We start from the raw sequence: 17,705 nt of genomic DNA on the forward strand, positions 1-17,705 counted from the left end.
GTTGATCTTATGCAAAATGTCACTACGCCAAACCACAATGGCGGACACATTCTTGACTTGATAATCACTAGAAAGGGTGATAAACATACCAGTGTGACAGGGCCTTTGACTACCTATTACTTACCTGACCATTGCTTTGTAAGCTGCCTTATTGAACAGCTTCGTCCTCCATTAATTCGAAAGTCCGTGAGCTACCGTAATTGGAAAGCTGTGGATAAAAATGCACTACAGCATGATCTTGCACAGTTGAACAGACTCTCAGCTTATTCTTCGAGCGTTGATGACTTAGTTGTATCATTCTCAGACACAACAACACAGATAATAGACAAAAATGCCCCTGTTGTTGTGAAGAATCATATCAGAAGACCGACTGTTCCTTGGTATTCCCCATATCTTAGAATTCTCAAGCAATACAAACGAAAGATTGAACATCTTTATCCGAACGATAAATCTGGAATAATTAAGGCAGTTTACAAAGGTGTCAGAGATAGCTGCACGGCTGTGCTCTCTGGCGCAAAGGACAAGTACTATCAAGATGTACTATGTTGTTTTACGGATCATTTCGGCTTAGAGGACTGGGTGAGACATGTAAAATATCGAATATAATATATACTTTTATAAACAACTGGTAGCAAGATGAGTTACAGATAATTGGTCAGTAACCACATTTAAACTAATTATTTTGACCTTTTAATTCTTTTGACCTTTTAAAATAAAGCTTAACAAATAAAAATCATTGTTCCTTATGGCAATTGCCGAAATTTTAACACCAGATGTGGTCTGGTAAAATAGATATTTGTGGGTACAAAATGCTCGCTTTTATTATTGTTTTGAATATCTATTCATACGACTCATGAACACTAACATGGTGTTCGTGTGTCGTATGAATAGATATATTCGCGGTAAATGAAAATGGAATTAATTGTGGCCACAAATAAATAAAAACGAGCATTTTGTATCCTCAAAAATCAATGTAATCATACCACATCTAGCGTTGAAATTTTGGCTATTGCTATAAGGAACACTGATTAATAAGGTGTTTACTTTATTTTTCGAAATTCTTAACGAAACGTTCGTTGATTTTGAGCGTTGTAGAGACTTTAAGGATTATAGTGATTATATTATAAACCGTCATATAACGTTTTTCATAGATGATTGTCGTTGCTCACCTATACCATTAGTTTAATTCCATAGTATTGCAATATGTTATGTTTGAACATTTAAGTGTAAATCTATTGTGCTATATGCACTATCGAATTTAAACGTTGAAATATGTTTTGTATTAACTCGAATGAAAGCTGCTTAAAATGTGAAAAATATATCTTATACGCGAGTATTCAGTGCATGTTTAAACTTTGGACTATTTATTCAGCTCGACTTAGTTTACCCACTATTTATCAAACCAAATATATATGAAAACATTCATGGTGAATGGACTCAATTACAGGTTTATATGTTAATGCAAGAGTATTCATTAAACAAAATACAAAATGAGTTATAGCTGCGAAGATGCTTAAGAAATAACTATGTTAGTGGATACGCGCTTCGCTTATGCAATTACTTTATTTACAAAATACGTGTTTTTCTTCAAAAAAACAAATGAAAATTGATGTTGATATTCAATCATACACATGCTTTCCGTCATTGAACATACTGTATCCTGTTTTAATAAATATGTGTAGGGGGATATTTGTTTCATTTTAATCTTTCGAGTAAGCGTTTTCACCCGAACTACAGATGGCGTTTAAGAATTGTTAATTCGCATCATTTTTTTTTCAGAAAACAATTGTACAATATGTTTTATGATAATGACATTTTCATTAATACTTGTAATACTTATAATACTTAATATTTATAGATAAAACAAGTATACGATTAAAATAAAGTAGAATTAGCAATTTTATTTTCGTCTCTTATATATCTACGGCAAGGTAACTGATGTAACGATCCGTCCCTTATATATATATACAACAACAGCTAGCTCACCGGACGAATCGTACAGAATGGTTATGATGATAATAAAATATGAATAATTAACACTTTGGACTAGATTCTTTGCCCCTAGGTCCATCTAAAGTATGTTTTATTTGCAAGAAAAATCTCTATTTCGTCCGAATTCTATGTCAGTTATAACTTATATAATGGATTTACGACAATGGTTTACGACAATCAATTTCCGGATTTGGGGTTACAAGCCACCAAGAAAACAGTTAAGTGACTGGCAGCGTTTTCGCTACATTACCCACGCCTCCGGGAACATGCGTCCCGCATGTATTTAAACACACTGGTTTTTGACTTTCCTAGCCATTTACGCCTTGAGCCTGTCCTCGTAGAGAGACCGACAGATACAATCCCTTCTGCTCTTCTGTCCAATCATTTATTTTGGCACAAGCCTCGAAATGTGCCCTGTAATCATGCCATGAACCACTTCCATCATATGTGGCTGGTTTTATGGAATTGTAGCTTCGCTTTCTTTCAATTAGGAAGTCTTTTTCGGGCATATCTATCGGTTTGTTTTTATGCCGTCGGTGTGTGACAAATCTGTCCTGCCCCATAGCCGCCCCAACTGGTGTCTCGTTATGGTTGCCAGTTTCTATGATCCTTGAAACATCTTGCCGTCCATGTGGAATGCCTGTGTTACGAACAGGAGATGATGTAAACAAGTTATTATACTGCGCCCTGGTACGATTTATTTCTTCCTCTAGTACCGCAAGCTTCTTTTCCAATTCCAACTGCGTACGTTCTTCCTTGATCGCAACCGATTTACCCAATCGTTCCGCAACCGATTCCCGCATCAACTCCTGTTTTTCTTGGCCTTGACTATACCTGACCTTTGTAAGTGTCCAATAAAATACAAATAAAATTTCCCGCGGCTAGACACGAATTAATACACTTCATTTATTCCATTGGCTGATTTGAGCATATCACCAGAACATTGGAAACATGACCGCGTCTTTTTAACAATGTTTTACTGCGTACTCAGCATGAAATAATTTTATCTCTAATGAAGAGGATTGCTAGATAGAACAGTTTTAAACTCAACTCTCGACATCAATACAGTTTGTGCGTTCACCTTTTATTTTCAGAGGATTACCAGCACCAGAGCGTTTGTACTTAAAGGCTATGTTCTCATATTTAGTAATTACTTCCATATTCCTGTGTGTGTACTAGATTATTTTAGTTCATAAAAGTATCGTTTTTCCCTATCCTGATATTCGTTTTTGCCAAACCATTTTAAATTGTTTTCGAAATTGAACATTTAACATGTAAAAGTATAAAGTTTTAAACAAGCCGTCGTTTCAGCAGTGGAAGCGTGGCCTCACTTTAATGCATTGCATTCCAACCCGCAAGGTATCAGGGTCAGTTCGCGGCCAGTAAAATAATCGTTATATAATATAGACGCTATCGCGTGAACTAGGTGATCTGGAATTTTTTTTAGACCAGAAATATGTTAAATGAAGATATTCAGCGATATAATTATGGTATGTCAATAATTGATTCTTAATGTGTTTTCAACAATTCCATGATTAATATAATTTTTGATAAATTTAACAAGAATTATTCCCCCATATTGACTAATGTATTAAGCATGAGCGCGATGATTCTCGATACTGTTAATAATCGACTCAAATAGCAATGCCCGACAAACCACTAAAACAAGAACGCGCGTATAAATATTTAAAATATGTACGGATACTTCGCGTGTGGCCGGTTAACTCATATGTTTTAATTTCACTTCCATTCTTCTTTTTGTTTTCTGTTTCTGTTTATGACCAGCAATATGTAATAATGTAAAATAAGCCGCGAAAGCTCCGCGTAACATCCCGTACTGCGTGTGATGCAGCTAAGAACTGCTCAGAAAAAGACATTCGCTATCTTTGATCTCATTCATTGAACTCTTTACCTTTCACCAACTCCAACCACAATCAACGCCGTATACCCTTTTTATATAAATATTTCTTGTTTATCTAGTTCTTATAAAGTGATATGAAATGGCTATGTCAAGAAAAATATTTAGTAAATGTGCTATATATCGAGAATGAAAATCTTCATGAACTTCCAGTGTTAAATAAATATGGTATACAACCTTAGAAATCATACAATCATACAATATTTCACATGTAAATGCGCATCTATAATTACTATTATACATTGTAATGTATATATCTTATAATTAAAATGTTTTGCGTAAGCAAAACTGACATTCGAAAATATATGAACAAATGTTTTTTTAGTTATTTTTGTTAAATATTTCTGTGAAAATTGTTATAAAATATGTTTTACGGGACAGTTCAGTACTGGAAAATTATTGGGTTGACTGCAATATAGTCCAGTTCTGTAAATAAAGTAAATAAAACGGTTTTACGGGTGAAAATCTGGTGGCTGGTTTTCATGACAAGTCCCGTACAATTAAACACGTGTCCTAAATAATGAATTATAACGATCAGCCTGTCAATGTTACGGGGCTAGTCAAGAGAGCCAGCTTCTAGTCTCGTATGTTATGTGTACAGTGCATGTTGTATTAACGAAACGAGTTGAATACAGTTTGCAGGATACGGAACATGAGAAACAGACAAATAATTTAAGCATACAATTGCACTTTGTATTTTTATTGTATTAAATAGCATATGTCAATAAAATTGGTAATTGTTGTTTTTTTTAAATATTTATAGTGACAAAATCAAAAATGCACACATATACGACGACTTGTCGCATACATGTCAACTAAAAAATCACTAAACCAATAGCAACATGAAGAAATTTGGTTTCATTAAATGCATGTATATTGTACGCAACATTAACAACACAACATATTAAAAGAAGCACACAAACATACTCGAAAAAAACTGATAAAAACTGCAACAGTGCACACACACATTGAAATATTAGAACGAAGGCACATAGCTTCTTACATTCGGAAAGCAACGAATGAAGCTTAAACGGAAAATTTCAAATGGTGATAAAAAGCTAAAACTATATCGAAACTATTGTCAATAATGTAGCTTCAAACTTTGTCTCAACTGTTTCAATTCATCCGTTCTCAAGGATACATGCTCGTTGGAGTCAAAAGGCTAAATATACGTTTTGTTTTTGCTTACACCACGGGCTCTATACAGAACAAACTATCACAAGCTATCTGACGAATGGTTTAGAATTCAGCATTTTATGTACTTTCTTGTACACGTTTGACCACCTCCGGTCAGGGTCTGAAAAGAAATCGAAAACACTCAAAACGTGTTCATTTAATATGTATATAAATACACAACTTCAAAAGAGAATCTGTAATAAAACCTCAAAAACAACAGGTATCCATGTTTATATATTTTTTAATTTTACTTAAGATTCATTAACAGAATAATTTATTATGCATAACTACGATATTGGAGTAAAACGTGTTAAGTGTTGGTGAAGCTATGCAGGTGGTTGATTATATTTGTTTGAAGCATAAATATTTACTTGAGAAAAAACAACAATTTAATCATTCCTGTTTTTAATTCATTCACCTGTATATCATTTGTATTACTTTAAGTTGTGGATGGCTTATTATTGTTATTGCAAGAATGATCTTCAAAAGTGAAAACGTGCAAATGAATTATTAATAAAAGCGGTCTACTGTTAACTTTAAGAAGATTCATTATTGCGAATAATTGGGAATGTGAAGTAATTCATATTAAATATATGGTAGCCTGTTCATTTTTAAGTCGATATGTTAACCGACATGACTAAACTAATATAAGTGAATGAAAATTTCTTGATATAATTGTGACTACATACATTTAAGACGGATTTTGTTTCAACTTAAGACGCATTCACATTAAGCTTTTTACAGTCGTTTAAAAATGGGGTTTACAACAGAACAACCATGGACAGGTCACCTACAATTGTCAGTGTGTTCACGTCCCCGTGTCGAACGTGCGTACACTGAAACCCGTCTCCTGTTTGCGTCTCCACAAGCTTGTCTCCATCCACCGAAAACACCACCTGAGGAAGATAAAACAGTATTGCGTATATAGCATTTTCGCATTTTTTAATTATTGCTGAATGAAAGTGACATTTTTTGAAAATATTTGACAATTTGTGGAAAAAAAAACGTGGACTAATTTAAAGAATTTCATATAAACTAAGCAAGAAATGTATATTAATGGATAATTTAACTTATAGTACACTGAAGAAAACACTGTTTTATTTATAAATCGGCTGCTTGTCTATCTCTGTGTAATAAAGTCATAGAATTGATTTTAATTCAACGCAATATATGCGATTTGTCATCTAACCACGCTTTATACACACGATCAAAGTTGGTTGTCGTGCAGTAATTTTCTATTGCCGATTTTAAATAACTATTTTATCACTACACGTTTAATTTGTGCTGCATAAGTTCAAGTTTTTTCACCCGTGTCTGCATATGACAATAAGCATGAGAAGCGAAACGCGTGGCTCATATATACATTCAACAAATAAACCTTACCTTTATCTTTCTCCCGTCTAGCGTCATCGTATCAAGCCCCTCCCCTAATTTAAACGTTAACGTTTTTTCACCGGCCACTGTCGTTGTCTTGATGGACCAAGTTCCGGCGTTGTCGGATATTTCCTGGGTCATGTTCGAGCCGTCGGACAGAAATTTGTGAGCCTCGGCTCGCTTCTCATCTGCAACTCCTAAATTTTATATAAAATAACTTTAAAGATTTCCTGGATTATAAGAGGATATATTAAGCAATTAACAATTTCTAGCCTAAGCCAAAATAAGGTTAAAAGAATCCAGTAAACAGCGTGTATTACCTACTTGATATGAATCCTATTTAAACATCAAGTAATGTGAAGATAACAATAATTAAGAAAAATATTTGATAATTTTGTTTTTATTAAAGCTTTTTGCAAAACATTATATATATAGACGAAAAACAAAATGTTCGTATATGTTTCGATTGTGCGTGTTAAATGTATTTTACGTTTTTTCTATAACCATTTAGTAGATCCACGTTTTGACAAATAACCATAATATTTTTAAGATATATCAATTATCCACCTACATACTATTTACCTGTATATTTTATTGAAATTTGAATAGTTTCGGAAGATCTATTGTCTTTAAATAAATTCCATCGTGTTTTATTTTACATAAAGGGGCTAGAAGAAGGCATTATAAGTTGAAATCGAAAAGAGCATTTCACAATAGTAAAAGATGAAACACTGTAAATCAGCATTAAATTAATGGCTGTATAATCACAATTAATTATCGAAAAATCCAAGGATGTGAATGCTAAGTTGATGGAAAGCAGAATGCTTAATTTAACTAGAAGAAAAACATAAGAGGAAAAAGTGAAAATTGATAAGACCCTTGGCATTCAGCCTATTAATCCTAAAGAAATTTCGTGTGATGTCTGTCATCGAGTTTACAAAAACGTAAATGGTTACCAATCAGTTTCCTGCGAAAGCAATAGGAAACACTTCAAGTATTGTTCATAGAAAATTAACAGATTGTCGAACATGATGTTGTCTTGACACAACGGTTCCGTACAGTTGATTAAATTGATTAAATTTTTGTTTGAAATCAAATAAACGTTTGAAGATAACACAGAAAATAGTCATATTACAAAACACATGTATGAGACTTATTAATATGGTAAAAAGTGACACTGATCATAAAATACCATGTGCAAGAGAGACTTGGGGTTCAACTTAATTCTACACACTTTTTTAGAGCATGTGGTTTGAATATAATTTATGGGAAATCAACACAGTTTACCCCAAACAGCTACACTAGAAGTTTGCTGGTGTATCACTTATGTACATGTAGTTTAATTCAAAATGCTTCAGTTATGTTATACATGTTTGTCCAGAGCCATCCAAAATAATTGAAACGACTAAGAACTATAAATAACAGCATGTGTTGTACTGAGCTTTACTCTACTAAAGATAGACGATGGATGATTACATGCTTTAAAAGCTTATTCGTCTAGGGGGCGTCGTGAGTATTTGGCTTCCTTAAAAAAAAAGTTCCAGTAAAATACACATTTGTACGAAATTTATTAATAATTATGAATAAATCATTATGTTTAATGCCTTGTCATAATCAATAAAAAAACTGTATAATTTCGATGTGTAAACAATCATTTTCTCAAGCACTGTTTGTGATAAACAAATACATTCAAAATAGCCTTCGATTATTTCCAATTGAACACTGTGAAGCGTTAAATATCTTGTCATTCTGACACCATGAATGTTTAATTATCAAGAAGAAAATTATCGAAAATCCATTTAAAAAGCTGAAAAATTATTAGACATGTGTTGTGTTTTTATTTTGTATACGATTGTTTTCGTATTCTAAACAACAAAAAAGGCGGTCTTATTTAGCAATGTGAAAAGTTTTATTTTATTCGCCGTTCTTATCAAAAGTGAATGAGCGCGGATGAGTTGTATACGTATTTAGTATTTACGAAATTATCTATAAAATCTTATATTTTAATTTCCAGACTTTTCATTACCATAAATGTATTATTATATCTCCGAAATTTCCCTGGATATTTATGATTATAGCGTTTTTCTTTATTTTTATTAAAAGTTATTTTAGTGGTATGTTTTGCTTAATAATATACCGACGTTGTCCGTAAAAAAGCATTTTATTAGGGTTGTTTATGAATCGTGTTTGCGCATGCTTTAATAACGTCTTTTAATGCGTCCTGCAATTTTGATAAACGTCCAAGTATTTCGAATCATATGTGATATTTGACTTGACACAAGTCGGTGTATCTGATAAGAAACATTATACACGATTTAACGAAACTGAGTCATGCCAGAGTTTAAATGTTCATTTCCTCAGCGTTTACAAGGATTTGTATTAAAGGGCACATTGTTTAATGTGCATTAACTCGAAATTTGAACGCAGCACATTTATTTGTTCGGTGTTAGGTTTCGTTTATGACATTAACGTTGTGTAAATAAGTGAGGGTGAAATCCGAAAATCATTTATAAAATCTTATATAAAACGGGAAGATTTGCCATATATTGTATTAAATTAATAAACTTATTAGAAATACAGTCGTTATGTTGTCTAAAGGCTACGTTTAACAGTAATCTACTAACTTTCAAGCTTTCAAGTTTTATAATGACAGTATTTCCCCGAAATCTTTAATCCAGCGTATCTCAAATTAAAATATCCCCGAATGAAATCAAAAGAATATTGTCTAGAAAAATATGTTTATATAACTATTTAAAAAAACGTCGACAACAGTAAATAATAGTCAATGGAATTTTATATTTACACTTATATACACGTGCACTGAATGTAAATTTTGTAAAAATATAATTGTCGTATTAGTATCATATAATTGTAGTTAATTTACAAATAAAAGCTTAAACAAATTATACGAGCGAAAACACACACTACAAACGTTATACAATATCTTACCTATAGCTTTCATGTACTCGTCAAAATTTTCAGACTGAAATATCTTCCATTTTCCGATTGCACTTGCCATATTAATATCGATCAAAATAAATCAAAGTGCACTATCTAAAATATGTATGTTTATATGTATATATCCGGCTACTAAATAACAACAGCGGTCTCCAAATAGTTCCGCTGGTTGCTGGCAGCTGTGGATGTTTCAATGAAAAAAATGCACGCAATGTAACTAAGGTATGTAGAGTGCTGTCTATTTGTAATGTATCATAGGCGTATGGGAAAACCTGGCAGAGAGTATACCGTATTTGCGTACGGTGAAACATAACTGGCATACTGTTTTACAATCGTTAAAATGAGAGTTGTTGGAATGATTAGTGTTTTTGCACACATAATAAAAACACTTCTTCATGCATAAACGTATCGGCCTGAACAACATACTAAGTACACCTGTTTCGCATTGTTCTCTTCAATTTCAATTATAAATCAGAATTTGAAAGACACTGATTACTGACATTACCCTCACACAATTGTTTCATCTTCATAATCCATAAAGATACTTCAAAATAAATTTATTGCATATCAGCGTTAGCATTTATCTAACAATGATTCAGAACAAAAAGAAACGAATGTGTTTCTAACCAAGAATAAGATCCTACACGGATTATTATCAGCAGAGTTATGCTTGCAATGGTTTTTGGTGGCATTTGGATGCATTAGCAGGGTTGTTTTGCAATTCATGCTTCATTTTTGCTCAGGAAGAAACACGACAGTCTCAAGTCAAAAACGTATACACAATTAAACAAATAGATAAAAAACACTCAGTGAAATAATGAATAAATGAATGACTAATTAATGAGTTAAAGGGATCTTTTCACGGTTTGGTAAATTGACAAAATTGAAAAAAGATGTTTCAGATTCGCAAATTTTCGTTTTAGTTATGATATTTGTGAGGAAACAGTATTACTGAACATTGACCATAGTCCAATATAGCCATTATATGTATCTTTTGACGATTTGAAAACCTAAAAATTATAAAGCGTTGCAACGCGAAACGATTGAATAATTTGGAAAGTTCTGTTGCTGTCGTTTAAATTAACGAAACTACGAAGATTGCTTATATAAGGTATAAAATACTTTAATTGTGTATACTCGGCGGAATAGCCGAGAGGGCTTATGCGTTTTTTTTCTTCAGACTAACCAGGACTCCGGGCTACTTTTTTTTCCTTTTGTTAATTTTATTCTTGATTTTTTACTGGAGCTTTTACGATCCAATGTTTACATTTATCAATATAAAGCATTTAATGACAAACTTCAAAATATGCCAAAATCTGTGAAAAGGCCCCTTTAATGAATAAAAAATTGAATGATTAAATATATATTAATTAATTAAATATAAATAAATAAATAAATAAGTAAATAAATACAATTTAAATACGTGCGAAAACCAAACGCACAATTGTACAACAATTTATTACTTATTGGTCTTTTATATAACATAACATTTCAAACTCTATTCAACACATGCAAGTTAGTGAACATATCGAATAAAAGTTATTTCTCACTTGTTTAAGTTATATGCATGTCAGTACGTTGAAATGGATATTAACCCATTTATGCCTAGTGTGTAGAAAAGGGGCCTTGGCAAACAGCGTAGACCCAGATGAGACGCCGCATCAAGGTCTGCGCTGTTTGCTTACATGAAATTCTGTTAGAAATATTCTAAATATAGAAATAAATATACTAGACATCCCTAATTTTGAAAATAAATTGATCCGATTTAGAAAGATGAGAGTCCACTAGGCATAAATGTGTTAATTCGATGAAACACTAGGTAAAGCATACTAATGATATTGACACATTTTAAGAAGCGATCAAACGATGACATGCAAAGCCTTTCATGTACTTTACTATAGACGTTCGACCACCTCCGGAAATGGGCTGAAAGATAAGCGGAAACAGTCTGAAAAAACATCACAGAAACAATAAAATCATCGCTTTGTATCAATCTCGGACCATTTACATTACTTTCCTAATGTACGTTAGCTCTCCATCAACGTAAGGGATAGTGAAGACAAACGTCTTTTTGTAAAAGAGCCAAAATGTTTAATATACAAATTTACATTTTTAAATCTTCAATGTATTAACGTGCTTACACGGTTCCTTTATTTTTGATATTTTAAGCGAGATTATACGATTTTTTTATTTCTGTTAAATTGTAATATATTGATAGCATATGTTACAATAACACAAAATAGGCAAGACAAATTATAAATTGAAGACGAATTTCATAAAATGCAGCAAAGACAAATAAGCACCCCGAGCCGATTGTGACGATGATATTTCGTACATATTTTCCAACAATAACCGAAGCATTTGTCTTTTTATTAGGATCTGAGATAACGGTTCGTGTGTCGTATAAATATATATCGTTGCAGGAAATTAAAATGATCCGTAAAACTAAATTAAGATTTACATCGTGCATGCATGATGTACATGCTGGCGAATTCAACTGTACAGACATTTTCGATTTCAGAATTATATACCTGGCTTATTTCGACAAATGTTCTTCTTTATTATTATTTTAATTTATATTGAGATATATGTATAACTAGAAATGGCGCGGCAGAGGCCGACTCGTATCCCAACGCCGCATGTTCGACACAAGGGCGCCCCAGGGTTGGTAATGGGGCCATGCATAGTTGAGATTGACCGTATTGTCATAAGAGATGTTCAGTATAAATGTGATTCATGTAGAAATGAAGAAGTTCATGTAAAATAACCTAAAAAATGAGTGAAAATCTATACCCTAATTTCTCCTCCTCCTCATCCTGCTCTCCTAACAAATCAAATAATGAATCAACTTCACTGTAGTCAATTATGTACATGCCATCCTAATTGGTATGACTTATGAGATGGCTGATCATGCTCTCTTATAGCCAATCTTCTTGCTTCTGTTTTGGAAAGGTTATGTTTTGAGGTTAAATGGTTGACTAAATAGTAGCGTCTCAGAAATTTTCTATCGCAATCTTGTACACAACAATGAATATGTTGAATTTCCTGTCTGTCTTTGATGTGCCGTTCACAGTCCATCGTGCTTTAAATTGGTTCTCACATTTTTCCCACTTGAACATTTTGACAGATTTTCAGTAATGAGTCTAAAATTGTAATTGCACAAATTGAAAGTTTCAGCCCTTTTATAGATTCTTGAGGCTCTATTCCATGAGTTTCTCATGCTTTTTATGCTTGACTGCATTCTATCTCTTCTCTCATATACAGGTGTCCCTTTGCGCACATATTTTATAATCCCTTGTATAAACATTAGATGGATGAGCTAAACCATTTCACATATAAGTTAACACAAACAACTGAATACTAAATACATCTCTGCGCCACTACTGTGTAACTCTGTGTGTAAATGTAAGAGTTTATTTACAGGTCTCGCTTCGTCTTCACGACAGCCTTATGCGCGGACCTGCCCCTGTGACCTGTCAGGGGAAAATATTTTTATTTTGAACCTAAGTAGGTCAAATTTACTCGGGTTTTCGCCAAAGGTTTATTATTATTATTATTATTACTATTTTTAATACAAATACACCAGTGCACAGTGGCCAATGAGACCTTATCGTTCACTGGTATTAAATAAATTAAAAAAAGAAAGATAAAATAAATAAATAAATAAAACAGGAGGAGAATTATATTGCAATTATAAAAAACGTTAATCATTGTAGACCCGTTATAATATAAAATAGATAAATGATTAGGAATATCTTTCGTTAAGTGTGCAAATATTGTCCTATTATAACCATAATTAGTATTGTTATCATCATCATCATTAACCCCAACTTCATAATCATCACTAACATTAACATAACCATCATTCTCCAGTGTTTTTTATGGCAATTTCGGGGCCGATATTCGGCACCATTCCCCTCAAAAAAGAGTATATATTTTCCCCCATTTTGTAAAAAAAATTTATCCCCTCCAGAAGTAAAAAAAAATATATTTTTTATTTTTTTTTAGAAAGAACTGTTTCATAATCATGACAAATATATCTCAAATTTATTTCATAAATAACTAACAAAGTATATAACTATAATTTATATGATTTTTAATTATTATAAAGTGTCATATTAAATTAGATAAGTTTTTTTCCAAATCAATGGACTTTTCTCATGAATTGCATTTTTCTCCCAAAATGGCTAGAAAAAGGCCTGATGTATCTATATTGTGTCAATATTTGTTGATAAAAACATTCCAATTTGGTCCATTTTATTGATAAAAAGTGCTCAAATTTGCCATTTAATCGATTTAAAAAATCTTAATTCGACTCAAAATGGCTAAGAAAACTGAGACTGTGCATGAAGGCTGAACTGTCTGAAACTAATGTTGAAAAAATCATTGATATATATTTCAGAAAAAGGACAGCGGCATTCTGCTGTGAATATTATATTCATACAAACATGTGTATTCATATAATAAATATCATTACATATAAAAGAGTGAATATTTAATGTTCCCCTTTTCCTAAAAAACGACGCATTTTTTCCCCTTTGGACGGGCCCCGCCACCATTCCCCTATAAGTGAAAAACACACACTGTTCTCATCATAACCATTATTATTATCATTATTATAATTATTATTATTTATGATTTTTTGTTTATAGTTTGTTTACGAAATTGAGTGTGATTTTATAGAGCTCTCCGCCCCAGGAGAGGTATTAGTGGGGGTTCGAGCGGGATACAGGAAACGCCCCACTTCCAGAGGCGTTCCTGGTTCTTTAAAGTGCCCGGTGTAGAGCACCGATACACTGCACCCCCGTTTAACGTCCCTCGCGGAAGACATGTTAGTCAGTTAGGTTAGGATTAACAGTATCAGTTAAACAATTTAAACACGCACACACTAATAACCAGATATATGACCAGTGAGTGAAAATCTAGCATATTGCAGAGTAGGTATACAGCTTCTTGCCTAATTTAGACTGTTTCCTCGTCGCCCATATATATCAAATATCATGCACTATAAACCAGATAATATGAAGATTATAAGAGAGCATGCGATAAACAAGAGAAAAAACGCCATCGTTGGTTTGGTTTGGTTTGCATTCATGGGTGAATTAGAATTTCCTAACTTATTCATTTAACACTCCTGTCATATAACGGGCTCTGTTTAAACTACACTACGGGAAAGCATCATCTACACTACAGTAGGGAAAACGACAATAAAAACCGTCACCATTCTTTTTTTGGTTATGATGGGTGGGTCATTTCAACAGAGCCAGAGTGCACGGACAAGTTGGTATTTCGCCAGGCGCGCCCTACTAACCCTGCCGACAAGCTCCACCCAACATGTTGTGATAGTGTGGATATGGGAAAAATTTAATTGTCATATTTATTTACAACAATATTTACAACTATAGGGGTTGCACTGTGAGTAAATGCGATTTGCCCACGTGCGCACTTAATATCTTCCGATACTGCGTGGACGTATGTTGTCTGTGTGCTTTCCCCTGCCTTCGTGGTCGGTGGCTCTTTACAGCTTGAGAGAAGGAAAAAGAGGGTCTCGCGGAACCCTGGATTGTGTTATCTAGAGCGATATTTGGATTTAAAAGAAGGATTAGAGCTTATTCATAGTGGTCGAGAAAAGCCGAGTGTCATATGTATTAAGGGGAATGTACCCTCCCGTCGTAGAAAGGCTGAGTGACCTGCGTGTTGGGGAATACGTACCCTTCCGTCGTTTTAGCATTGTGTGTTGTTGGTGCTGTACTGAGATTCCAATTCTCATTTGAGTTTATTTCAGCCAATATACTGTAGCCTGATGATCACAATGTGATATCGTAATTCTCACAAAAATTTATTCCAGACATTTAATAGTATGGTTCTGGGTTATGATTAGACAATATACAGGTTATATTAGTCTATGACTGTTTTGTCCCTACATGTATATTCATCCTGATTACCTATTTACTGGGGTTGTAGTTAGTCGAGGTGTGTCTAGATAGTTTGAGTTTTATTTGGTAGGTCATTTGAGAACTAGTGGCACGGGCACAGGCACGCTGTTTCTAACCACGCTTTGTATGGTAAACGTGTGAAAAAAGGTACCCTTCCGTCGTTGTATTATAGATTGTTGTTGTTGTTGTTCTACTGTTTTTTAGCGTGGCTGCCCGTTCCCGTCCACGGCGTCTTAAAGGGCGCAGCCCAAGGGGCCCCCATGACACTCGTCGCTGTGGCCCGTCGGTTACACCCTGTGAGGGGGTGACAAAGGCCAGGTGCAGTCCGAGCTGGCCCGGAAGAGAGGACAGTTAACACTCGTTGAATGGCCCGTCGTCCGTGCCAGCCCGGGGACACCCTTCAAGGCCATAGTCCCTGGTATTGTATTCATTGCTGTAAATGCCTACGTCAGTAAACGCGATGTGTTTCGATGTACGTGATTTAATTAGTATATTTATATTTTATCGAGGTACCCCGTGTCTCGCAAAAATTTGAAAACATGTTGTCTTACAATAGAGCCGATCCCGCTCGGCGGCATTAGCAGTAGACCGCGATCAATCACAGTAATTTTTTTTGTACGCTGCTAGTACCCCTGCACTTAATTCTAGGCGTTGTACAGTATATGCCGGACATACAAAAAAGAGATGTTCGAACGTATTTGGAATGTTACATTGCGGGCAGTTGACAGGTTTGTAATAGTCCCCATGCAGTCTTGACACCCGCAGCCTCAGGCGTGAGTATGCTCTATCTTCCTGTTTAATGGGGCTTTAGATGTTGATCTTATGACTAGGGTTATTAAATAGCGGAAAATCATGATCTGCACAGTAAATTTACCATCGGTGGTCTTGTACGTTATAAGCTTTCTGATTAATGATTGCGATCAGTTCGCGTGCGCTAGAGAGTAGGTTTGAAAGTAGACCCTCATGTGATCCTACCTTAGCGAGTTGGTCAGCATGCTCGTTTCCCAAAATACCTACGTGACTCGGAATCCAAAGAAATTTAATTGAGATGTTTTTAGTTGTTAATTTAGTAATTTTCTTTAACACTGAATATATTAAGTCTGGTCGCGTTCTGGATGTACCTGCTTTTAACGCTTGCATAGCGCTGAGTGAATCAGATATAATTACGTAATTAAATAGTTCATGCGTTTCTAATTCGTTCAGCCAAGTTAGCGCGCTGTTTATTATGGCTTATTCACATGTAAATATAGTCAGGTGTTTTGTGTATTTTACTTCACTGTGATGGATGACAGCATTTTGAGTTTTTGCTTCCATCGGTATATATTTGGATGTAATTAGAGTAGTTATTTGTTATGTGAGTTTGGGCTATAGAACCGTTTTCGGGGTCGTTGTCGGATTTTTTTATCAGAGTTGTTAGTTGCAAGTCGATGTCAGGTCTGAAGAGTGAGCTAAGGCTAAAGTAAGTGGGTGCTTGTGTTATAATTTTGTCAGTTTTATAGTAACTGCCTAACGTACGCACTTTCTGTGCATACGGAAGTCCAAATCGCTTTTTATGTTTTGTTTTAAAATAAGCTGGATCATCCGTAACACTCTCATTTATTGGAAGGTTGCTTCCCATAGAGGTCGTTCGCGCGCGATATTTCAATTGGTTAATATCTCTTTGTTGATTAAGTTCGAGCATTCCACATTCGATATGTAGTGCTATGGTGCTTGTTGTTTTTCGTGTACCGGTAATAATTTTGAGTGCTGTGTTTTGGATAACTTTCAGTTTGTTTAATAGTGAGTCGCTAGCAGAGTGGTATGCGATGCTACCGTAGTTTATTTTTGCCCAGATAGTGGCTTTATATATGCGCATGAGTTTTTTTTGTCAGTTCCCCAGTTGTGTCTTTGGATTGCTTTTAGAAAATTTAGGTCCTTTTGACATCTAGTAATTAAGTTAAATATGTGGTCTTTCCATGTTAGTTGTTTATCGAATGTCATTCCTAGGAACGTAATGTTATCGAGGAACGTAAGTGGTAAGTCGCATAGCGTGAGTTGCGGGATTTCGTTATATATTTTAGATTTGCGTGTACTAGCAGGGAATAAAATGGCTTGAGTTTTTGTTGGATTTATAAGAAAACCACAATTTTTGCTCCAGTTTTCAATCGCAGTTAGGGCCGCTTGTATTTTCTGAATGGCCGAAGTCGGCGATTTAGATGCGGCCCATATCGCGCTGTCATCTACGAAGAGTGATGATTGTATTTGGTCGTTACAGTTTTTAGTGTTTTGCTCCTTTATTGCTGTTTCAAGCGTGTTCATAGCAATTGAAAAAATTATCGGCGACAGTACACTACCTTGGGGGCAACCATTAA

The 17,705-nt window shown here is 34.3% G+C and overlaps 1 protein-coding gene across 1 annotated transcript; it reads right to left on the reverse strand.

The window, feature by feature from the left end:
- Nucleotides 1-4,594: 4,594 nt before the first annotated feature.
- LOC127866752 (fatty acid-binding protein, heart-like) lies at nt 4,595-9,674 on the reverse strand. Its single transcript, XM_052407538.1, has 4 exons — nt 9,410-9,674; nt 6,470-6,657; nt 5,881-5,982; nt 4,595-5,207 (listed from the first exon to the last, which is right to left on the reverse strand). The coding sequence occupies exons 1-4, from the start codon at nt 9,477-9,479 to the stop codon at nt 5,157-5,159; spliced, it is 411 nt and encodes a 136-aa protein (XP_052263498.1). The 5' UTR covers nt 9,480-9,674; the 3' UTR covers nt 4,595-5,156.
- Between the last annotated feature and the right edge of the window lie 8,031 nt (nt 9,675-17,705).

Source organism: Dreissena polymorpha, chromosome 1, assembly GCF_020536995.1.
Source record: "Dreissena polymorpha isolate Duluth1 chromosome 1, UMN_Dpol_1.0, whole genome shotgun sequence".
NCBI classification, from domain to species: Eukaryota; Metazoa; Mollusca; class Bivalvia; order Myida; family Dreissenidae; genus Dreissena; species Dreissena polymorpha.

What these genes read in the sequence shown, in the direction of transcription:
- LOC127866752 (XM_052407538.1), bottom strand. Translation starts at nt 9,479, where the DNA reads ATGGCAAGTGCAATCGGAAAATGGAAGATATTTCAGTCTGAAAATTTT. An exon ending in CGAGTACATGAAAGCTATAG is followed by an intron (nt 6,658 to 9,409) that starts GTAAGATATTGT and finishes TATAAAATTTAG; the next exon opens with GAGTTGCAGATGAGAAGCGA. An exon ending in TAGACGGGAGAAAGATAAAG is followed by an intron (nt 5,983 to 6,469) that starts GTAAGGTTTATT and finishes TATCTTCCTCAG; the next exon opens with GTGGTGTTTTCGGTGGATGG.